Genomic DNA, 26,393 nt, shown 5'->3' on the forward strand with positions numbered 1-26,393 from the left:
TCTGCATGCTTTGTTAGCCCACTTTCATGCTGTTTTTCAGTGGTCAGGACCCCCACAGGACCACTACAGAGCAGGTATTATTTGGGTGGTGGATCATTCTCAGCACTGCAGTGACACTGACATGGTGATGGTGTGTTAGTGTGTGTTGTGCTGGTATAAGTGGATAAGACACAGCAGCGCTGATGGAGTTTTTAAACACCTCACTGTCCCTGCTGGACTGAGAATAGTCCACCAACCAAAAATATTCAGCCAACAGTGCCCCCTGGGTTGCGTCCTGTGACCACTAATGAAGGTCTAGAAGATGACCAACTCGAACAGCAGCAATAGATGAGCGATCGTCTCTGACTTTACATCTACAAGGTGGACCAACTAGGTAGGAGTGTCTAATAGAGTGGACAGTGAGTGGACACGGTATTTAAAAATTCCAGCAGTGCTGCTGTGTCTGATCCATTTATACCAGCACAACACACACTAACACACCACCACCATGTCAGTGTCACTGCAGTGCTGAGAGTGATCCACCACCTAAATAATACCTACTCTGTGGTGGTCCTGTGGGGGTCCTGACCATTGAAGAACAGCCTGAAAGCAGGCTAACAAAGCATGTAGAGAAACATATGGACTACAGTCAGTAATTGTAGAACTACAAAGTGCTTCTATATGGTAAGTGGAGCTGATAACATGAACAGTGAGTGTAGAAACAAGGAGGTGGTTTTAATGTTAAGGCTGATCGGTGTACGTATATCCTTTAAGGTTAAATTAACTGTCAAAGTCCATTAAAAAAATATTGCTGTACCATGATGCATTTGAAGAACAGGGATATCAAACCCTATTACATTCTTATATTTGGAATTTGGAACTTTCAAGATCCCAAAGGTTTTTGAACTCCACTTGCTCAGTTCTTAGATATCCAAGTATAATCTAGAGAGTCAAATCCAAATCCAAGAGCACAGCAGCAGCTTACACCTACATGGCTGACTGTTTCCTTTACCTTTGCTTCACTGAACCAGAAAATGACCAAACCTGGCCTTGGTCATCAGGTGTATAAGTCACCTTCTGTGTGTGTGTGTGTGTGTGTGTGTGTGTGTGTGTGTGTGTGTGTGTGTGTGTGTGTGTGTGTGTGTGTGTGTGTGTGTGTGTGTGTATAATTTGGTTTTGGACCTAAGGCTCTGACCATTGTAGTAATCTGGGTAGTGTGTTGTGGATAAACTAATCAATTTATCTGCATAATTGAGTCTGTAGTTTAGCCTAAAGGATACTTGCTTAGCATAAAAAGACAAAATAGAACAGCCTCACTCAGCTTAGCTTGTTTATAAAGAGGTGATATGAAGAGGCTGCACGTTTTAATTCTAACCAAGCATTAGCACACCTGATGTCACTGGATTAATCAGTTGATCTTGGTTTTAGTAGGTGAAGCTTCTGCCTTGTTGGTATGTAAACTTGCAGTTACACCAGTCCTTGTGTACACATTGTATAAACATATACATATTGTTAATTAAATAGTATAAATATGACATATATAGTGTTAAACAGGAGCTATTAAACATACTGATCTGATTAACAACCAGTTTACACTATATGACCAAAATATGGCCAAATAAGTGTTTTTAGGTGTTAAGGTATGTAGAAATGACATAAAACAATGTATATGCAAATTAATGCAACCTCCAATCCTACAAATACACTAGCAACACCCTAGTAACCACCTGGGACACCACAAAACCACCTTACAACACCTTAGTAACTACATGGAAGATGCTAGGACACACTTAGTAACTTTCCAACAACCACCTGAGTGAGATAAGATTCCCTTATTGATCCATGGGGGAAATTTAAGAACAAGAAGAGTGGATACAATAGTAAGCACTTAGCAAATAATTACCTCTAATACCCTAACAAGGGCGGCACAGGGGGTTCTGTGGGTAGCAATGTCGCCTCACAGCAAGAAGGTCCCGGGTTCAGTTACTTGCTGGAGTGGTCTGGGTCCTTTCTGTGTGGACTTTGCATGTTCTCCCCGTGTCTGTGTGGGTTTCCTCCCACAGTCCAAAGACATGAAGTCAGGTTGATTTGAGATACTAAAAAATGTGCTTAGACGTGTTTGTGTGAATGTCTGCGATGGACTGGCGCCTTGTGCAGGGTGTTTCTGTGTGCCTTGCACCCATTTAGAACTAGGATAGGCTCCAGCACCCCCTGCGACTCTGATTAAGATAAGTAGCTTAGAACATTAGTAAGAAATACCCTAACAACTTCCTTACAGCCACCAGAGCTTACTTAATCTTAATCAGTAAACCAGCCATCTAGCAACCAACTGGAATATCTTAACAATACCCCACTTAGCTAAGACACTATTGAGTTTGACACTGATCCTCTAATTCCATTGTTTCTTTGCTTTCTGAGAATATCCTAATTAGTAAAAAAAAGCTAGTAGTAGTGAATTGTGTCTATTTAATAGCATAATTTTGATTCTAATGCAGCAGAACTACAATATTAAACATTAAAGCAGTAAAATACCATAAAAACGCCCTAGTTACACCCTAGCAATCCCCTGTGATATCATAACCACCAACTAATGACCTGAAACAACAAAGCCATTACCTCAAATGTAAATTAAGCCAAATGTAAGCTAGATACAAAGCCTGGCCTCAAACAATATTTTAGAGAGTTTTTGTTAGATAAATAGCTTTAAGAAGAACAGAAAGTTTGAACACATAGATTGTTATATCCTGGCTAAACAGGTTTGTATCATTGTTATATAGCTTCTTTATATACTGGACATAGACTGGGGGTTAATGTCTACAGAAAGATATTTATAGGTGTTTTAAATTATGACAGGCTGAGGTAATGGCACTTATTAATTTTGGGTTAAATAAAAATGTATTCTGTTGCTTCATAATTTAAGTCATACATTAGCAGAGGTCATAGTTGCATCAGTTACGAAGAGTCCCTATCCGGCTTAATACTACCCCAACCCTATATGTGGCCACTCAGCCCAGCCAGATGGCAGAGCTGAGATTCGATATGATGTATTCGAGATCCCAGCTCCGGTGTGCTAGCGTGCGTTTTACCGCTGCGCCACCTGAGCTGCTTAAAACAATAGTTTAACTAATAGGTAATTGTAGCTAGCTAGAATGCATTTTTTTAGCAACAATTTTTGAACAGTGATGAATTCTAGCTTTTTGATTTTTCTAAAAAGCATTTAGATAATTGACACATTTTTAGCTCTGGCCACAGTTAAAAATGTATGATCTAGAAATGAGAAGCCATTATAAACTATAAACCTATTTTACTTGTTTACCACATTACTACACTGTGCTACACTGCAAAGCTAAAAAAAAAACTCTGAACACCCAACATGGCTAACTATGTCTGGGCTCAGGAGAAATTTGTGAAAATATTGCTGTAAGCAGTAATGTTCAGCAAATGAATGTACACAGTAAAGTCAACGCCATATCCTCATCCCTACTGTGCATGCTGTGCTGTTCGTTCTGTCTGGCAGAATTGCAGTGTTTCCATAACTAACAAGACACACTGATTTCCGGATTTTTCTGCAGCAGTGCTAAAAAGAAAACTCCATCCCACAGTGAATAATGATTAAAAATCAGGGGTGTTCCGATAAACTCCGGCTTCTCTCAGCAAAAAGTGGGACACGGCTACATGGTTTAACATTGCATTCCTACCGGGGTCTGACTGACTGGCTGTGTGTTAAATAAGGCTTGTGCTAGCAGCATTTATAGACTGATTATATTTTATACCTCTGGGTGGGAATGTAGTAAGGACAGACATTATGTTCTGTTTACTACACAGCAATAGTAGACCAATTGCCCACAAATCTGTTTGTCATTGGAGGCATTGTGTTTCTATACAGCAGGGTTTTTCAAACTTTTTGTCAGGCAACCCACATTTTGTTCATTATTTTTTACTGTGACCCAGACAACACAAACAATGCCTCTTACTCTGAAAGTTTACTAAAAGACAAAACTAAAATACTTCATTAATATTTCACCCAATTAATACTTAATTGAGCGAACCACTTGTGGTTTACAAGATGTAACGTAAAGCCTGCACAGGGGGGTGTTCATGAACAAGCTTAAATCATGTTTATGTGCCAAATAAAATTTGTTCATTTAATTATTATTATTTTTCTCTGCGACTCTTTTTTTGGCTTGCGACCCACTCAAGGATTGCGACCCAGAGTTTTAAAAACCCTTCTTTACAGTGATAGCTCAAAGATCAACTAGTTAGAATGAAGGGTTCAGCCTGCAGCCCATAGGCTATCCGGGGGGCTGCAACACATAAAGTTATGGCCCGCACTTTTGTACTATACATTAGTTGTTCGTTTGTGTACATGAATGCATGTGTGTACCCGGCTAGACTTGCTTTTGGCCATTATGGCTCATTGCGACCCAGCAAATAAAAAGGTTGAGAACAACTGGATTAGAAGGCTACCAGACTACCAGAGAACTTCTTAGTTTTGTTTACGGATTGTACTTGGCCTCAACTGCATTTAGCTTTGGATCAAAGCAGTTGCCAATTGAATAAATGTACTATTTATTTTATAATAAATGCTATTTGCACTTAGGTGAATATATGGTTAAATAGCAGTCCAGTGTTATGCTTAGGTTGTCTACTGTTACTAAAAACTGTGTAAACTGGTAAATTACACATAATATTAATCTGAAAAACAGTTAAGGAAGGTCTGATGAAATTCAGTATGTGGGCATATTACAGAAAGTCCCAATCAGCTATAGATTCAATAGCTTGTTACAAGTAAAAACTCAGAGCTAATATATTCTTACACTTTAAGTTTGGTTTACACTTGGCTTATGCCAGTATTGATGAACTCTGATATAATATCTGAAATAAATGTAAAATTTTAAAATTTATAAACTAGTTACCAATGTAGCTGACATTTGGAATTTGGCCTACTTTAGAAACAGATCATACAAAACAACTTTAAATAACAAGTTTTAGTTATGTTATTTAATCCAGAGAAAAGAAACTGTACAAACATGACCCCTTCCAACCTGGCAGACCTAGCCTTAGGGTTGTAAACTGTGCACACACAAAAATGTGTTGAATTGCATTGAAAAGATTAGAAGTTGGAACTTTAAATCACAGTAACTCAATGTAGTTTATCTAAAATGTGTTGTATAACAAAAATGTTTAAATAACAATGTTGCATGTAATGTATTCTCTCCACATGATCTTGGAAACAACAGGATTGGTCAATTCCATTGCACCAATGTACAGTTCTGATGCCTGCATACCCATTGTAGGTCCTTCTGATGGTGGACAGGAGTTAGCATGGACTGATGATACATTCACCTCATCACCATTATTTAAATTATCTGCAGTTTGAGCCACAGTAGCTCTTCTGACGTCATATCCTTCAGGTCTTCTGGCGTCAATGAGTCCGCCCAAAAAACAGTTTCTGGCTTGATCTCTATAGTAGTTGGGTACTCACCATGTCTGTAAGCACCTCTTGCTATTTCAGATATACCTTAACCCAATCATCTGGCCATAACTACCTGGCCATTAGGTCTTGACACCTGATCATATCTGCTGCCATCTGTCTGTGTACTAAGAGTAACTAGAATCAGCCCAACATTTAATATATCCCTGTTTAAGACACAGTCACAAGATGACTTACTCTGAACTGATGTAGACAATTCCAATTAGGAGCCCATTTGTCACCAAATACATCAAATACTTACCTTATCAAGCGGAAATAAAAAATACAATAAAACAAATTAGTAATATACTATCAGTGGACCATATTTGGATACATATTTTTGATTTGAGTGAAAACAGCATTTACTAACATCTGTAGCAGTATCTAAAAGCTTAACATGTAGCGCAACCTTGTGGCTGTATATTTAAACTGACACTAAATTGTGCAGTCTGTGTAGATGGAAGCTGTCAGGATTGGTTTCAGCACTTCTCAGGAATAAGATTAAACTGCTTTAGTTTCATCTGTGCACAAAGGTCTAAAGTAATGATTTATATCATACAAACTTATTACACATGAATGTGTTGGAATGTATACATAGTCATAAGTAATTAAAATGAATTCTTATTTAAATAAATCTTGAATTGATGCTCATTGCTTTACCAGAGTTCTTAAGCCAAAGAACCAATGACTAATTTATTATAATGATGATGTTATTTAGGATGTAATTTAGAATGTTGATTGATTTACCTAGTGATAGTTGTAAGTGTGCACGAATCCACGATGTTTAATATAGTCATTGTAGTCGCAGAGCTCTTTCTCTATTTATAGTAGGCTGTTTTGGCCAAAAATCAAGAATAAAACTAGGATTTATGTGGGTTTAGTACAGAGCCCTGCTGGTGACATGCTGTATAAATAAAAATAATGCATGGTATTAATGGGTAAGAACGAGATCCTAATGCATGGTCATGACTTAGTAAAGCGTGGGAATGAGATATGCAAAGAAGATATATCTGGGTTTGGGTTAAAACTGGAGCATTAGCTTATTTAAAGAAAAACATATCTTTTTTGGACAGTCATACACCTGAACCTGTTTTATTACATCTTACCTTACTAAGCCGTGGCCACAACTTAATTACCTTGTTCCCAAGCCTCACTTAATGCCACATGTAATTTTTATTCATTCAGATGTCACCAGCAAGGCTTTGTAGTAAAAACTGATTTCAGGCATTATTAAAATGTGTATGGGTGTGGCAAAGATGGTGTCTGAGTGAACAGACTTTATTTCCATAAACATTATGAATAAACACTTCTTACACACGATCAGTGATCCTCCCGATTACAGGTGTGTGCACTGAACAGAAAATGACAACTACAATCACAATCTTGTTTCTTAACACTTTTATTTCATCTTCATACCCTCAGGTCAAAATGACTCAGACATGATCTTTGTATAATAAATATGACATCAACTGTCATGTTTGTGTTTACTTAAACCAAACCAAGAACCTGTTGGAAATCATCGTAAGCACTGTATCTAAGTAAAAATGGTTTCAAATATGTCATTTTTTAATATCCCAACAGAAAATTGGGGTTGCAAGCGCTCTTACATGACACCTGTGAGCAGTGCAACGACACAGTGACACTCTGTAGGATTCTGGAAAGTGGGAACAAGAGGTGGAACTAAATTAGTATAATGTCGGAGCGCACACTAGACGTATGTTATAATACAGCCTCCCTTCAACAGCTATTACTGCTTAACACATAGATATACTGTTTAGAGACCTAGATAGCTGATCTGAGTTCTATCACTTGATATACAATGTCATGAGGCCACTAGGCAGCCGTATTGGTGCCCTTCGCTACACAGTCAAATTAACATGAAACTAAATGTATTAGCTACACTGTATGGTCAAATGCATAAAAACACCTGACCATAAGCTTGTCGGACATCCAATTACAAAACCATGTGCTTGTTCACCTCCTACCCAACCATGCACACATACACACAACCTCCACTTTCTCCTTCCACAAGATACTGCAATGTGTCAGTCACAGCGCTGACGTAGAACTTAAGGTCTGGTTCCAGTTTATTCTGAGGTTGTTGACTGGTTTTAGGATCAGGGCTCTAAACATCCTCCAAATTCCTTAGACAGGACACAGTTATACTAAAACAGAATACCGCCTTCCCAAAACTGTTGGTAACAATGATTAAAGCATGGTCCACATACTTTTGTCCACATATATTTTAGGGCATCACACAATTACCTGATCAGTCATTCATTCATTCACACATATAAGCAAATTATAAGTGACCAGACCACCTGCTAACATGTTTTTGGAATGTGAAAATACACTGGAGTATACAGCTCAATCATATGCAAATACAAGGAAAACATGCAGCACTCTTTATCACAATAAACAGTGGTGAGGTTTTTAGGACCCTGGAGCTGTCCAATAGCCACACTGCCCGCTGTGCCAATGTTCTGCCCATATGTTATAAATACTCAGCCTGCAGCTAACAGACCATTGCATATTTGGTTCCCATCATGTATTTGGGCGTAATCAGGGTTTAATTACTTTCTCAGTGTGAGAAAGTCAAGGGTTTAATTTGGAAGTGGACCAAGGCCACTTCTCACAAGTGGTCTTAGATCTGACTGGTCTTTAATTGCTACATTGCCTAATTTAATGGAGTCAGAAGTAGAAAGGAAACTAGTTTATTAAATGGTTTATAAAGGTAAAACGTGGATCTACGGGGGTGGTAGCTCAGGGGTTAGTGATTGGTTGACAGGTCTAAGCCCCACCACTACCAAGTTACCGTTTGGCCCCAGAGCAATGTCCCTAACCCCCCAACTGCATCGTAACAGCATTGTAACTGCTGTAAGTCATTTTGGATAAAGGCATCTGCTAAATGCTGTAAATGAAAATGTGCGGAACTCTCGTAGGTGTGAATGTATACTGCATTACTTGTGTGGTGCAGAGCCAGGGGAGCAGGATTGCAACAAGACTATTACCAGGATTATTTGAACGTGAGAGGAAATGATCATGGTGCACACACACATTTACAGAGAATAGAACAGAAAAGGGAGAGAAAAAATGAGCAGTGAGAGCTTGTGGTGGGCTGACATGGCTAGATTATAGTTCTCAGCATTAATACGGTAATGAGGGGTTGTGTTGGGGATTTCAGAGGTGGTAGGAATCCCCGGAGAAGACTTTTAAATTCTGCTTTGCTTTATACTGTATAATCACTATCATTAGCCCTCGCACTAAACTCTCCACTATGTTATTCTATCAGTGGGATGTAAACAAAACCTCTGACTAATCAAAACGCCACTCCTTCATAACTGCTCTGCTAATGAAGCCATAGGAAAACACAATAGCAAGCAGGGCTGGTGGGGGAACAACCAAAGGGGAAATGAGCAGAGAGCATTTAGGGAAAAGGGAGATGAAAAATAAATGCACACTTGAATATGTTTACATGCAACCATTTTAGTCTATTTTATTTTATGAGTTTACTTCAGTTGCAGATTCTTTGTGAACACTTTATATGCACTGATACAAGTTTTCATTTACACCTTATAATAATAATACGTTTTAAAAAATGTTATTAATATAGTATTTAATATAGAGACTAAAATCCCCAAGTGCTTTCGCATTTAAATATATAAGCAGATTTAATCACACAAGCTTTTAAGAGACCAGATGAATTTTTTTTGTAGGAATTTAAGATCTTGGCTAGGTTATTTAAACCATCAATATATGCATCAATATATGTTTAGATTGACTGATTTCTAATGGCTGGTGTCAGTGTTTACTAGGCCAGCGGTTCTCAACTTTTTGTCTCCTTGCTCACAGGAAATTTGATTAATCCATGATGAAGGTTAATTATCTTGGTGTTTTTAGATTTTGGTTGATTTAGTGGGTTTACTTCTGGTGAACTGGTGGTAGGAGCTTCCTCACCTTGATCAATGGCCTCTGCATTAACAACTGAATTGGAATCTTTTGTATCTTTTGACAGTTGACTTTTGCACTTGTGTGGTGGGCAAATTAAATGTTTTATCACGAAGACCCAACGTAGGGGAAGAACCAATGCAGTTTAAAATAGATCTATATGACATCACAAGAGATCTCCCATGTGCCAGTAGCCTATTGATTTTCCTGTCCCACCATGAGTGATTATTTTTTACTCTTCTCAATTAAATGCAACGAGACCCCTCTATAAGCTCATTAAGGCCCCGTGGTTGAGAACCACTGTACTAGGCTATTAAAAACATCATTTAAAATGCTTTTAAAGAGATGTGGACACATGACATGAAGCTGATGTTGACATTCCGAAGCATGTTGCCTACCAGAAGTAGGGTTTTTAGTTTTTGTATATCCCAAGTCATTTCATCTCATTTTTTGTATTTAGCAGATGCTTTTATCCAAAGCAACTTACAGTATATAGTCTAAGCAATTGAGGTTTAAGGGCCTTGCTCAAGAGCCTAACAGTGGTAACCTGGCAGTGGTGGGACTTGAACCAGTGACCTTCTGCTTACTAGTCCAGTACCTTAACCGGTAGGTTACAACTGCCCTGTATTCTATATATTTAGAAAAGAAATTGAGTTACAACACAGCAAATGCTAAATGATGTCTGTGATCCAGGGCACACAATGTAGTTGTAGTTGGCTATGTTCTTTAGGAAGTACGTCCAGCCTTTCAATAATTAAAAACCTTGATATCTAGCAAACATATCTAGTTTATTATTAATTCAGAAGCTTTGTACAACATAAGGGTAAAAAAAAAGTCTGTGGCATGAATTGGGACGCCTCTTCTAGACTGAACTAATCAGCTATTCATTAATAGCACAGAAAAAAATCATAGTATTATTATTTTTTTATTTACCAGATTATTAAAAATGAATATTGTACAATCAAAAATGTTATCTAGCTTGACTGCAATTAAATTACCTTTGAATGATTTACCATTTTGATTCTTAACATTTTGATTATTGGGTTGCATGTGACCTTAGCCGAGAAGAAGCAGATGTAATGCAGGGAATGAGGGAAAAGAAAACAAGAAAAAGAAAGGACACAGAGATGCAGCATGACGCACATGTTCCCTCTCGAGGGACGAGTCAGGCGGTAAACAGCCTCTCCTCTGGGCCGAGAGATGGAGCATTAGCAGCGGTGCTGAGCTACGACAGGTGTGGAGAGAACCATGACTCAGGAGAACTTGTCTACAGAGGACCTTGTTCAGCACTGGCCTCCTTCACCACAGTCCTCTGACTTTACCATACAAACACATTCAAACGGTCAAACTTGCTGACCAGTCAAACAAATATGTACCGGCCCTACTTATCACTGTCTAATATTTCTGCTAAAGCAGCAAAGGAAGCAAATGTTAAAACAGCTAGTAAGTACTGCTAAAATGTACACACAGATACAAACAAACAATCTGCCAACACGTTCTCGCGGATGACACTGGATTTTTTACTTTTGAACTGGAACTATTAGGTTTAAAAAAATAGAAGATTTTTTTTGTCACCGCAAATGTATTTAAAAATACATGAATACATACACAGATAGACATGCTAATCTGGTTTAGTATAACTAAAAGCCTATTGGTACAAGCATTTTTGCTATCAAAATGCCATTTTATTTCCATTTTAATAAAATTAGCCACAAGTCTAAACCCCTAATGAGTGACCCTAAAGTCACAGAGTCAGAGGAACTGAAACAATTTTGCAGTGCAGATGTCCTGTACAAAAAATAAAATGAGAAAATAAAAGGGGCAGCTGCTAAAGTACTGCAATGCACCTTATGTCCTTTATTTTGTGATGCAGAATATAACCAATGTCCTTTTTCAATGCGCTCTTGGAAAGCAAAGGATCAGCTGGTTTTCAGACCCCTGATTTTTTTGCAGATTTGCAATACCAATCTACACTTACTCACCCATTTTTTAAATATAATTTAAAATGAAAACCTGAAATCTCTTATTCACTAAAGTATTCAGACCTTTTGCTGTGGTACTCCAAACTGTGGCCAGGTGCATCCTGTTTTATTTAATTATTCTTGACATGTGTAGGACTCAACTGGAGTCCCAACTTTTGCAATTTGAATTTGATGATATATTTTAAGGCACAAACCTGGATCTACAGTATAATGCCCCACAGTTTACACTGCATTGTCAAGACAAAAACCAAGCCATGAAGTGCAACTGTCTGTAAATCTCAGTAATCACATTGTGGCGAAAAAAAAAGTTCAGGTCAATGATTTAAAACAATGACTAAAGCTTTGAGTTTAACAAAGACCACAATGGCCCCAATAACTATGAAATGGAAGAAACTTGGCACGACCTTGAACTTTAGTACAGTAGGTTGTCTGGTTAAATCTGTCATCCAGGCAAGAAGGGTCTTGGTCAAGGAGATAAGACTAGAAATGGAAGAAGCTGTTGTTGTACAGAAAACATACTTTGCAGAGCTCCATAAATCCGACCTTAATGCCAGATTTGTACAATAGAAGCTTTACAGCAAACACTTTGCTAAAATAATATGTAAAGGACTTGTTAGGTCATGAAACATTGAGGAACAAGATTCTCTGGACATAAAAGCAAGCATTAGTCTGTCAAAAAACAGGCACTGCAAATTAACTGGTTAATAGTAAGTGACAGTGAAACATGACTGGTAAAAATTGTTTAATGGATTAATGCAACCAAAAAATAACAACACTGGAGTAGCCTGGCCAAAGCTTAGACTTTAACCTAATAAAACAATTATGGAGAGGCCTGAAGATGGCAGTTTAGAGACAGAGCTTGAAAGGATCTAGGATGGGATAACTGCCCAAGTCCAGGTGTCCAAAACTTGTAAAGATGTTTAGTATCCGAGAAGACTTATAGCTGTAATTGCTGCCAAAGAGGCTCTTACAAAATATTAAATACATGGTCTAAATACTTTTGTGAATAAAAGATTCCAGTTTTTAATTAGTTTAATTCCAATTTAATTCCATTAATTATTTTTTTATTAATGACCAAAATCAGAAACGTTTTCACCTCATCATTATGGGTGATTAAGTGTAGATTGAAGAGTAAAATGGCTGTATCTGATTATCCATATTATATATCTATTCAAAATGAAATCTAACAACAATAAAATATACATAAATGGGTGTGAATAATTTCTGAATCTATTGTATGTTGCAGTACCTAATTACCAACTGCTGCCCAAATGATCATTTTGAAAGTAAAATAGGTAGTATAACAACGTCATTTAAAGTGTGAATATGACAATTCTGGACACTTATTCATGAAACAATAAGAGTACAATTTAGTCATTTTAGTGCAAATCTAAAGTAGGAAACCCATTTTTGATGGATCTTGGAGTGGAATTGTGTACATCCGATTGATTAAATCATTGCTTTAATGCAGGACTGCCAGGATTGAAGATAAACAGACCATCTAGCAAATATAAAATGTATGCACTGTATTGCACAACAGTCCCCTAAGGTCTAAAATATAGAAGTAAAAAAGGAAATGAATACATAGACTTAATAAAGGGGTATTAAGGAAGCACCACCCACCATCTCTACATTTCATGGTGGAACACTGTCACTGTCAACTGCACCTTAAACACAGCTTCAGAGGAAAGCTTCTCAAACAGGCAAACAATCTGTACGTACTTTAGACCTTTTTCCTTGTCTGCATGCATTTACTCACCAACATGGGACAGGTGAGTAAAAATATTGGTATCTGTATAATAAATTATACAGAGGCATAAAGTAATGCATACAATTTAGTAATTAATAGAAATGCTTACTAACACTAGAGCTGGGCGAAATGACAGTCTTTTAAAATCTGTATTATTATACGTAAGGTAATATCATTACTGTTTGGTTTAAATCAGGGGTGTCAAACTCATTTTCACCGAGGGGCCACATCTGCTTTATGGGTGCCCTTAAAGGGCCGATTGTTATGTATCCTGCTGTGATTGCAGTCTGCCTTTTACGTCTTGGACAATTTGTTGTTTTTCTTGGAGGCTAGATTCTGTGTTTGGTGTCAAAATGCTAAATATATACTGTATATTTATAATGTATATCTATATTTATATTGTACTCCTTTACCACAGACACAGCCTCATAACGCGAGAGACGTACTGGTTTTTCTTCTTGAAGCACAAACTTGTATTCACTTTCCCATCTTTCATTAAATGACCTCCTTCTGCTTCAGTTTTCTCTTCTTGTACATTTTGGGATTATTTGTAAATATTTCTCATCAATCACTTGTTGGAAAACTGCTTCAGTTAAACCCTGATGTGGAAACACTGCCATCTAGTGGCAGGATGCGGTCACTTTGCTGGTCACAAAATCGACATGCATTGTGGGAGATGTAGTTTATGTATGATTTTACAGTGTATTTTAATACAATCATACGTCTTTTAAGCTCTAGCCTGCCTTGAGTTTGACACGTGGTTTAAATGATCAGGTATTGGTGCTAATAACTTCATTGTTGCTGTTGCTGTAACAGGCAACTAAAAGAAAATACACAAACGTTTAAAAAGTTTGTGGACACCTGACTATAAGCTTGTTGCACATTCAAATAAAATTGACCAAAAACGTTTAGATTATTACCAAACCAATACCATGTTAAATAGGGTTGGGCTTATTAAGGGGTTGGGGGTCATTGAAGTTCCTCCACACCAAACTCAAACCATGGCCATATGGACCTTGTTTTGCATTTACATTACATTGGTGGCATTAAGCAGACGCTTTTATCCAAAGCAACTTACAATTATGACTGAATACAGGTTGAGCAATTGAGGGTTAAGGGCCTTGCTCAGGGGCCCAACAATGACAACTTGGCAGGCATGGGAATTGAACTGGCAACCCTCTGATTACGTGTCAAGTACCTTAACCACTGAGCTGCCACTGCCCACAGAAACATGCTGTTTAACCCATTAACTGCCATAATCCCCATTTGGGGATCATGTACTTTAACCCGTCTGGTAACACCATCTGTCAGTCACTTAGAAAAACAGGACGTTCACGTGTTCCAACAGGAAACATTTGGCAGTTAATGGGTTAAGGAAAAGCCTTCCTCAACTGGCTACCACAATTTGCTTTCTTTTCCTACAATTTATTTTATACACCTGTTACCTGTCATACATCGGCCTGATTATCGATCCTAAGACTGACATGGCATGGCATGGCATGTATGTCCCTTAGAAGTGTATTTAAAGTTGAACTCTATTGTATATTATGAAAAATGCCTTTAATTATTACTAGATCATTTTCGTCTTCTGTATTAGAATGCAGTCTGTTCACACATCCAGCGCCTGATATGAAGCGTCATGTTATTTAGTGGTGCCTGCCATTTTAATGAATGCTAATGTCTACTTTTTCAAGTGTGACGCCTGATGATCCCAGTTTCCATGGCACTGAACTCCAAATTAACAATACACCCAACCGCTAACACAGGCCGTGAGGTGGGAGCTAATATAACATTCTCTTATAGATATAAATTCAAAAGAGTTTCATCTTTTAACATGGGTCTAACTAACCTGGCAAAAATAGTTTTTCTTTTTAAAAACAAGAACACAGACACTCGAGCATACACACTTCTAGCCTCACGCACACACACACACACACACACACACACACACACACACACACACACAAGCATAAATTAACCAAACCAACCAACAGTGGGTAAAAAATACAGTTTCACTCGTGACGTGATTTGTGTTTGAACAACGTCCCATCTCAGAGCCTAGTTGTCTGTAATCTAGCTATTACATCAGTGTAACAAGACACAACCGACACTACATTATGGCTGCTGTCGATAATCCCACTACACCCTTGAACCCCCACCACCAAGTCCCAGAGGCACGAGTCATGAACACTTTCTGTCTGGGAATGTCAAACATGGAATAGGTTATATTACATAAAAATTGTGCCAGGGCTAGTTCCCATTCTTCAGCATTCTCTCCCTCACTCTATCTGACTAAACAATAACATTTTCTAAAAAAAACAAACAAACAAAAAAAAAAAAACATGTAGCAATGGCTAATGAGAGCCTGAGAGAGTGAGGGAAAAATTGACATAGCGTCCCCTTTATTTCAGTTTTTCACTCTTGTATTGTTTAGACGCAGTACAAGAAATCAGTAGCTCTCATAGCAGTCGATACTTTTGTTGCTTTTGTTTATCTGGTCTCTATTTACAGTATAGGATTGGCGTTAGATTTGTTTGATAGTCTGTATCTACAGCAGTTAGGCTTGGAAAATGCAAAAAAAGAAATCTTCTCCAAGACCCGGTAACACAAAAAAAGGTGCAAAGTCCACCTTAGAGACATCCGTAAGCTGTCAAGAGGGTGGGTTCTTTCTTCTCCCACCAAAAGAAATGCTAAAATGGTTCGTCTATGGTTGCAAAACGTACTAGTTTGATTGCGTAAAGTCAAGTTCTGTACATCCGAGTCCATCCGAAAAAAGCAAGTCCTTTGAGAGTAGGCGAAGGAAATAAAGGCAACTCCACAGAAGCAGCCTCCAGGGGTTGTTCGTGGTCTGACGATCAGTAACAAGCACTTGAGTGTCCGTGTTTGTGCGCGTTCTAGTTTTGTGGTCTGGCTCAAAAAACTATTTTTGGCAACACTGAAGAGCTTTCGGATCAACACAGAGAGTTGTTTTCATGCCATGAGGAACAGCTAAGCCGTTTCTCCTCACATAACAGCTCGTCGAATAATGAAAGGGATTAAAAAAACGGGGAACTGAAAATACGATATACAAAATGAAAACAAAATCTACGGGTGGTGGTCGAACATATCCTCGACTTCAAAGAGGGATGGACAGCGGACATGAGGGAAATCGACTGGAGGAGTGTGAGAATGAGAAGCTGCCTTACAACCGCTGCCACAGAGACCCTGGAAACTAAGCTGCCACGGAGACCAAGCTGCGACTCCTTTCTGGTCACACTTTTCCCTTACGAAAATAAAGAAACAGAAATGTCGCAAGAGTCTCGGTGAGGGTAAGGAAGAGTTCATCAGCAGCCTTTACAGTCACAGACTGGTGACCAGCTGCATCTGTCCATCGCCCTCAGAGTGTTGGTGTTCGGGAGGATTGTGGGTGTGTGCGTGGGTGTCCACGCTGGGCCGCGAGGCGGACGTTGGATAAAAGGTATGCATGGCACTGCCCAGAGGAGGTCTCCCTGAGCTGTAATAGAGCTCGTCAGGGCTGCTGTCCGGGTACGGCGAGTCTCGCAGATTGGTGATGCTGGTGTACAGCGAGTCCTGGGCGGGAGAATCCGGGCCTGGGGCGGCACCCTTTACACTGTGTCCATGGCTGTCATTGGCTCCATTTGTATAGCTCTCACTTTCCTCTGCGTCGCTCTGGTAGAGCACAGATTGAGCCTGCTGTAGCAGCAAAGGCTCCTCCAGAGCTTTGTACAACAGCTCCACATCCTGAGGCGTCCTCTGACGCTGCTCTGGCACCTCCTCTACTTCATGTTCTGCTGCCGCACGATCGACGGCACCCCCTGCCCCGCTCGGCCCGCCTGCACGTGCTCGGGCCAAGGTGCCGCCCAGCCGGTCCCCGCCACCTTGCCGGAGGTTACTGTGCACCAGCTCAGAGATGATCATTTTCTCAAAGGCAACGGCGTCCGAGAGGTTGCGTCGGATCCCACCGAGAGTCTCCGCCCCACGCGGGTTCAACAAAGGAGGCGGACTTTCGTCGGACGGACCGCCCAGAAAGTCACAGCTGCCCCCTTGACCACCCGGGCCGCCCACGCGCAGCGAGTAGCTGTTGTTAAAGTTTCCGTTCAGCGGCAGAGTCTCCATTCCACCGCAGTCCCGATTCCTAGCCATAGTGCTTTCTGTGTTAAGGAAGAATAAGATGAAGTGAACACTTCATTACGTTATTTAATCAAGACAGAAATTCACAGCATGAAAATCTGGGATTACATCAATAACGGCGGGGAGAGAAACCTCCAGCACAAAATTAATTGGTTTATGAAAGGAGACTGGCTATTAGCAGACTGTAGAAATTGTGTACATAGAAACACTAGGCTTCACTGGGCACATTAAAATATGATCTCTTAAGTAAAATCGACCGTTAAAACACAGTGCTATTAGTGGAAAAAAATAAAGAAAGGGTCTTACTTGGATCACGAAAGGTTCCTATGAAGCAGAAAGAAAAAAACAAGACAAAACAAAACAGAAGAAATTAGAAGACAAACAAGGCTGCAATACATTTTCACCACACTTTCTTTATTAATATTAAAACCTAATAATTCCCCACACTTAGTAGCATTACAATCTGTGTGTAAATGTGTCTGCCCTCTGATGGACTGGTGACCTCTCTGGGGTGTTTCCTGCTTTTTGCCAAATGAATTAGACCCATTGAGACCCTGACCAGAATAATGCAGTGGTAAAACAGACAGTGGATGAATAAATAAACATATAAATGAAAAATGAATGAATAAATGTTTTATGAATTTGTAGTCTGGTGGGTCAGACACTTCTAGCTTCTAGAATGTAATTTAATCCTGTGGCATGGCCTAATCATTCCCTGAGTACAGCTAATGACTTCTCTGGGCCAAAAATATATAAAAATGTTTACATCATCGAGTTAATCGAGTTAAGATGCTGTGTGTACAATTTAACCCAGCAAATTTTGCTATGTATATACCCATCAGCCATAACATTAAAACCATCTCCTTGTTTCCACACTCACTGTCCATTTTATCGGCTTCACTTAGCATATAGGAGCACTTTGTTGTTCTACAATTACTGCCTGTAGTCCATCTGTTTCTCTACATACTTTTTAGCCTGCTTTCACCCTGTTCTTCAATGGTCAGGACTCTCCCAGGACCACTACAGAGTAGGTATTATTTGGGTGGTGGATCATTCTCAGCACTGCAGTGACACTGACATGGTGGTGGTGTGTAAGTGTGCGTTGTGCTGTTATGAGTGGATCAGACACAGCATTGCTGATGGAGTTTTTAAACACCTCACTGTCACTGCTGGACTGAGAATAGTCCACCAACCAAAAACATCCAGCCAGTAGCACCCCGTGGGCAGCGTCCTGTGACCACTGATGAAGGTCTAGAAGATGGCCAACTCAAACAGCAGCAATAGATGAGCGATCGTCTCTGACTTTACATCTACAAGGTGGACCAACTAGGTAGGAGTGTCTAATAGAGTGGACAGTGAGTGGACACAGCATTTAAAAACTCCAGCAGCGCTGCTGTGTCTGATCCACTCATACCAGCACAACACACACTAACATACCACCACCATGTCAGTGTCACTGCAGTGCTGAGAATCACCACCTAAATAATACCTGCTCTGTGGGGGTCCTGTGGGGGTCCTGACCATTGAAGAACAGGGTGAAAGCAGGCTAAAAAGGTATGAAGAGAAACGAATGGACTACAGTCAGTAATTGTAGAACTACAAAGTGCTTCTATATGGTAAGTGGAGCTGATAAAATGGACAGTGAGTATAAAAACAAGGAGGTGGTTTTAATGTTAAGGCTGATCAGTGTATATGCAGTGGAACCTTGATTTAACGGCATAAAATGGGGTAGCACTAGTCCGTAAAATGCAATTGTGCAAAACAGCGAGGTGTTCTTTTCCAGGGGGTGTGAGGATAAATACAAAAACACAGCACTAGTCCACAAAAGTGCTAAACATAAACATGATGAACAGTAAAATGAACAACGTACATAGATATTTTAATATGTAATGTAAAACCTGTAAATACATATTAACATTGGTGTACTGTACTACTGGGGAGAAATTTCATTTACCTTGTGAGGTGGAGGAGATGTTTTTTTTTTTTTGCTGTGATCAGACAGTAAGGACTCAGAGTATCTATAGATTATTATTATTCTATTATGATTAGTCTGAAGTACTTTTGATGGCTACTGGAGCAGTGCTGGTGCATAACTAAGCACTAGAACACAGAGAAAAAGGCGAGAACAAAGCGAGCCTCCCGGCAAAACAAAGTCTATCACTCATGTAAACAGAGAGACGTGCGCCAGCTAGCGGACAATTACATAACTACTGGTCTTGGTTTGGTTTTCGCAGGAATTTCAAACAATCAGACCGGACATTTGGTTTTACAGATTTTGTCAGTTAAATCCGAAATCCGTTAAATCGAGGTTCCACTGTATTTATTCATGCCTGGAACCCCCCAAAATGGACCATACAATTTCTCGTCTCTTCTGCCTAGGGTTAGGCGTTATTGGTTGCATCTTCAGTAAGACTGCGGTTACACAAGCCTGGATGTGTGAATGTTAGCATAAGTTATCTAGCTTGCTTTATGAATTTTCTAAATTCGTTTGCTTACCAATGAATGCTAACATCAGTTAGTTTCCAAGTTTTACCTGAAGTTAAAGTCTATTAATTCATAAATCCCCTGTAATTTGAACCATGGTTGTAACAGTGAAATTCCAGATCTGTCGTATTATTATTATTATTATTATTATTATTATCATTACAATTACATTTCCTGCATTTAGCAGACGCTTTTATCCAAAGCGACTTACAGTTGTGACATGATACAGTCCAAGCAATTGAGGGTTAAGGGTCTTGCTCAAGGGTCCAACAGTGGAAACCTGACAGTGATGAGGCTTGAACTAGCAACCTTCTGATTACTGGACCAGTACCTTAACCACTAGGCTACAGCTGCCCTCACTAAGTACCTTCAAGTCATTTCCAAGTACTGGTAACCATATGGATAGTGTTTCTCCAGAACATCCTGTCTAATTTTGGGGTCTTTAGCCTTCTTAATAGCTTATTCATTGTTCCACTTATTGCATCATCCATCTAATTGCTGGCCGTCCTCTTCCTTTTTTACCTTTAACTCTCCCAAGCATAACTGTCTTTTTAAATAAACTAATTCTTCTCATAGAGTGAATTGGTTTCTCTCATAACTGCTATTCAGACACAACGCGATGGATATCACTGTCAGGCAGCACCTAGCTATCTGTTGTCACTGCTGTACTATTATCTTTATTTAAAACAGGGCAGTGGAGATGAGATGATACTTAGCGAACACTACAATGCATTTTACTGAGTGTAAAGGGGTGGATTCATGATTTATACAGCACCTCATAAAGAAATGAGGGTCATTATTTCAGCGTACTCTATTCACACAGTGAAGACGGCAGGCTTCTCTTTAAACCTGGTGCCATATATTGAATGCTAAGACCCTACGCCGAGTGCAGGGTTTAAATTTTAATGCATAGTATGACTTTAATCAATGCTCATCGATGCTGCAACAGAGAAAGTGCTCATGAGAGAGAGAAAGTAATTAGCTATTCTAATGAAGCCTTACTGCTGCTTCCTTTGTGTGAATATGCTAGAAATGAGCTGTAGGCTGAACAGTGCTAAGCCATGCAGAGTCAAGTCTGATACATTACAGTGCACCAAAGTGAACTGTGTAAAATATTCAGTAGAGATTTCATCTTGAATTTCACCCCTCCAACATGGAGACGGCATCTCAGTCTCTCTGTTCTTTGTCACCGAGGGCAAAGATATTTTAGCTGAACGTGTGTGGTGTGCCGAGCTACTTGACGTGGCAGATCTCGGGGGAGCTCCATCTCTCACTCGCCTGTCAATCACCCCGCCTCTTCGTGTCCGACTCTCTGATCGTCCTGGTCTCTGATCGATATTTTGGTTCCTGATCAAACGGCAAGATTTAAAGCTGCCATCTGGATGGACACGTGCTGTATATCAGACGTGGGGATGGATGTGCATGCTTGTATTAGCATATGCGCTGTGATAAACAGCTGTCTATAATTTTAGCATAAATATACAGTACAGTATATCCATATTTAGGGGTATTGTGGGGTAGCCACAGTGAATCTGGTCCGCACACCAGATTTGGAATAGATTTTATGCTTGATTCCCCTAACACACTGACAAGTGCACCTCCCGATGGCTAGGCTGTTTCAGCCATCCCTCCTGGGATATCAGCCAATCATGTCCATGTAGACACTGCCGGGCAACAACCCTGAAGATCAACCCTGAAGATCAACCCTGGATCCCCAGATCTCAGTGCTAGTGAGCTAACATACTTTACCGCTGTGCCACCTGAGCATCGCGTGACAACATAATTATAAAATGAGAAATCAGACAGATAGACACTGGTATGAAAATCAGAAAGAGAGTCTTTGGCAAAGGTGCTATAGGCATCCATATAGGGTGCCATCCAAGAAAGGGTAATGTGGAACATGGTGTGGAGTTCAAGTGCATAAAACTATAATTAAGTATAGGGCTATTAGTAAATATATGAACTATTGGACTATTAGTAAATATATTAACTATAGGGCCATTAGTAAATATATTAACTATTAACTATAGGGCTATTAGTGAATATATGAACTATTAACTATAGAGATATTAGTAATTATATTAACTATTAACTATAGGGCTATTAGTAAATATATTAACTATAGGGCTATTAGTAAATATATTAACTATAGGACTATTAGTAAATATATTAACTTAACTATAGGGCCATTAGTCAATATATTAACTATTAACTATAGGACTATTAGTAAATATATTAACTATTAACTATAGGGATATTAGTAATTATATTAACTATTAACTATAGGGCTATTAGTAAATATATTAACTATAGGACTATTAGTAAATATATTAACTATTAACTATAGGGATATTAGTAATTATATTAACTATTAACTATAGAACTATTAGTAAATATATGAACTATTAACTATAGAACTATTAGTAATTATATTAACTATTAACTATAGGGCTATTAGTAAATATATTAACTATAGGACTATTAGTAAATATATGAACTATTAACTATAGGGATATTAGTAATTATATTAACTATTAACTATAGGCTTATTAGTAAATATATTAACTATAAGACTATTAGTAAATATATTAACTATTAACTATAGGGCTATTCGTAAATATATGAACTATTAACTATAGGACTATTAGTAAATATATTAACTATTAACTATAGGGCTATTAGTCAATATATGAACTATTAACTAAAGGGCTATTAGTCAATATATTAAATATAGGACTATTAGTAAATATATGAACTATTAACTATAGAGATATTAGTAATTATATTAACTATTAACCATAGGGCTATTAGTAAATATATTAACTTTAGGACTATTAGCAAATATATTAACTATTAACTACAGGGCTATTAGTCAATATATTAACTATTAACTATAGGGCTATTAGTAATTATATTAACTATTAACTATATGGCTATTAGTCAATATATTAACTATTAACTATAGGACTATTAGTAAATATGTTAACTATTAACTATAGGGCTATTAGTAAATATGTTAACTATTAATTAAAGGGCTATTAGTAAATATATTAAATATAGGGCTATTAGTAAATATATGAACTATTAACTATAGGGCTATTAGTAAATATATTAACTATTAATTATAGGGCTATTAGTAAATATGTTAACTATTAATTATAGGACTATTAGTAAATATATTAAATATAGGGCTATTAGTAAATATATTAACTATTAACTATAGGGATATTAGTAATTATATTAACTATTAACTATAGGGCTATTAGTAAATATATTAACTATAGGACTATTAGTAAATATATGAACTATTAACTATAGGGCTATTAGTCAATATATTAACTATTAACTATAGGGCTATTAGTAAATATATTAACTATAGGACTATTAGTAAATATATTAACTTAACTATAGGGCTATTAGTCAATATATTAACTATTAACTATAGGGCTATTAGTAAATATATTAACTATTAACTATAGGGATATTAGTAATTATATTAACTTTTAACTATAGGGCTATTAGTCAATATATTAACTATAGGACTATTAGTAAATATATGAACTATTAACTATAAGGATATTAGTAATTATATTAACTATTAACTACAGGACTATTAGTAAATATATTAACTATAGGCTTATTAGTAAATATATTAACTAAAAGACTATTAGTAAATATATTAAACATTATCTATAGGGCTATTAGTAAATATATGAACTATTAACTATAGGACTATTAGTAAATATATGAACTATTAACTATAGGGCTATTAGTCAATATATTAACTATTAACTATAGGGCTATTAGTCAATATATTAACTATAGGACTATTAGTAAATATATGAACTATTAACTATAGGGATATTAGTAATTATATTAACTATTAACCATAGGGCTATTAGTAAATATATTAACTATAGGACTATTAGTAAATATATTAACTATTAACTATAGGGCTGTTAGTCAATATATTAACTATTAACCATAGGGCTATTAGTAAATATATTAACTATAGGACTATTAGTAAATATATTAACTATTAACTATAGGGCTATTAGTAAATATGTTATCTATTAATTATAGGACTATTAGTAAATATATTAAATATAGGGCTATTAGTAAATATATGAACTATTAACTATATGGCTATTAGTAAATATATGAACTATTAACTATAGGGCTATTAGTAAATATATTAAATATAGGGCTATTAGTAAATATATGAACTATTAACTATAGGGCTATTAGTAAATATATGAACTATTAACTATAGGGCTATTAGTAAATATGTTAACTATTAATTATAGGGCTATTAGTAAATATATTAAATATAGGACTATTAGTAAATATATGAACTATTAACTATAGGGCTATTAGTAAATATATGAACTATTAACTATAGGGCTATTAGTAAATATATGAACTATTAACTATAGGGCTATTAGTAAATATGTTAACTATTAATTATAGGGCTATTAGTAAATATATTAAATATAGGACTATTAGTAAATATATGAACTATTAACTATAGGGCTATTAGTAAATATATTAACTATTAACTATAGGGCTATTAGTAAATATGTTAACTAATAATTATAGGACTATTAGTAAATATATTAAATATAGGACTATTAGTAAATATATGAACTACAGGGCTATTAGTCAATATATTAACTATTAACTATAGGGCTATTAGTAAATATATGAATTATTAACTATAGGGCTATTAGTGAATATATTAACTATAGAACTATTAGTAAATATATGAACTATAAACTATAGGACTATTAGTAAATATATGAACTATAAACTATAGGACTATTAGTAAATATATGAACTATAAACTATAGGACTATTAGTAAATATGTTAACTATTAATTATAGGGCTATTAGTAAATATATTAAATATAGGACTATTAGTAAATATATGAACTATAAACTATAGGACTATTAGTAAATATATGAACTATAAACTATAGGACTATTAGTAAATATATGAACTATAAACTATAGGACTATTAGTAAATATATGAACTATTAATTATAGGGCTATGAAAAATCTATTAACTATAGGACTATTGATAAATACACCGATCTGGCATAACATTATGACCACCTTCCTAATTTTGTGTTGGTCCCCCTTTTGCTGCCAAAACAGCCCTGCAACTGTGATGCACTGTGTATTCTGACACCTAACTATCAGAACCAGCATTAACTTAACTTAATTTAAGCTACAGTAGCTCGTCTGTTGGATCGGACCACACAGGCCAGCCTTTGCTCCCCACGTGCATCAATGAGCCTTGGTCGCCCATGACCCTGTTGCCGGTTTACCACTGTTCCTTCCTTGGACCACTTTTGATAGATACTGACCACTGCACACCGGGAACACCACACAAGAGCTGCAGTTTTGGAGATGCTTAAATCCTTACGCTCGTCCATTTTTCCTGCTTCTAACACGTCAACTTTGAGGATAAAATGTTCACTTGCTGCCTATCCCACCCACTAACAAGTGTCGTGATGAAGAGATAATCAGTGTTATTGACTTCACCTGTCATTGGTCATAATGTCATGCCTTGTCGGTGTATATTAACTATAGGACTATTAGTAAATATATTCTCAGGAGCACTAAACATTTGAAGCGTTGAACTAGGTAATTCATAAAAATGGGTATTTACATCTAAATAATTCAAAACTAAAGCAAAAGTTTAAAATTGAATTTTAAAGCAGTCAAATTTTTTTTTTTTTTTTTTTTTTAACTCTCAAATGTGGAATACTGCATTATTGTATAATACAGTTATTATTTTCTAGCTTGGTGGAGGAACGATCCATTACTGCTAGCCCACCATTTGTTATCAGCTGGCAGGGCATCTACATGATTTGCTAGTCTAAGAAGCCCTGCCATGGATTGGTGCCTAGACAGGGTGTTTCTGCCTTGCACTCAGTGTTTCCAGGTGGAACCAAACCCGCTGCAACACTATAAAACAATAAAAAACAAAACAAATAAATACACAATTCAAACCTTAGATCAGATGTGTTTGAATGCTTTTGTCTTTTGTGTTTGTAAAACCTTTCACTTAAGCAATAGAACACAAGAGGAAGTGTGTTATCGCGAATAACATCACGGCCGTAGATCATTACAGCCGTGATGTTATTCGCGATAACACACAACCTCAAGTGTTCTATTGCTTTTATACAACAGTTTTTTTCAAAATAAAGAAAATAAATCAAAGAAGCCCTGAATTTCATATTGAATATGCTTTAATATTGACAATACCTTCCGCCAAAAAGTAGTTCCACAACGAATAAGTTGCTGCTATGAAAATTCCCTACCCTGCCTTAACACAGTAGGCTAAAAAAGGCATAAAGTTTAACACTACAAAACAGACATCCCAAGTTGCAAAAACTCATTTCAGGGAGGTAAGAAGAAGAAGAAGAAGGCAAGAACCTCCGAAGGGAAAAAAGAAATAAAAAACCTCACACACACACCAAAGGATATGGGTGATAACAGAATTTTTAGGAGCTGCTAACTGGGCTATTAAACTAACACATTAATGTTCCCTACATAGTGCACTAGATTGTGTATCAGATCACGGATTTATGTTCCCTACATAGTGCACTGGATAGTGAATTAGACAATTGATTTATG

The 26,393-nt window shown here is 37.2% G+C and overlaps 1 protein-coding gene across 1 annotated transcript in view; it reads right to left on the reverse strand.

Moving 5' to 3' along the window:
- Positions 1 to 15,515: 15,515 nt before the first annotated feature.
- adgrl1a (adhesion G protein-coupled receptor L1a) overlaps positions 15,516 to 26,393 on the reverse strand; it is a 349,163-nt gene continuing 338,285 nt past the window's right edge. The window contains exons 25-26 of the mRNA XM_063015895.1: positions 17,570 to 17,587; positions 15,516 to 17,283 (exon numbers count right to left, since the gene is read on the reverse strand). Coding sequence (XP_062871965.1) covers positions 16,472 to 17,283; positions 17,570 to 17,587 — 830 coding nt within the window. The 3' untranslated portion in view covers positions 15,516 to 16,471. The remainder of the gene's footprint in view (positions 17,284 to 17,569; positions 17,588 to 26,393) is intronic.

The sequence above is a fragment of the Trichomycterus rosablanca genome, chromosome 2 (assembly GCF_030014385.1).
Source record: "Trichomycterus rosablanca isolate fTriRos1 chromosome 2, fTriRos1.hap1, whole genome shotgun sequence".
NCBI lineage: Eukaryota > Metazoa > Chordata > Actinopteri > Siluriformes > Trichomycteridae > Trichomycterus > Trichomycterus rosablanca.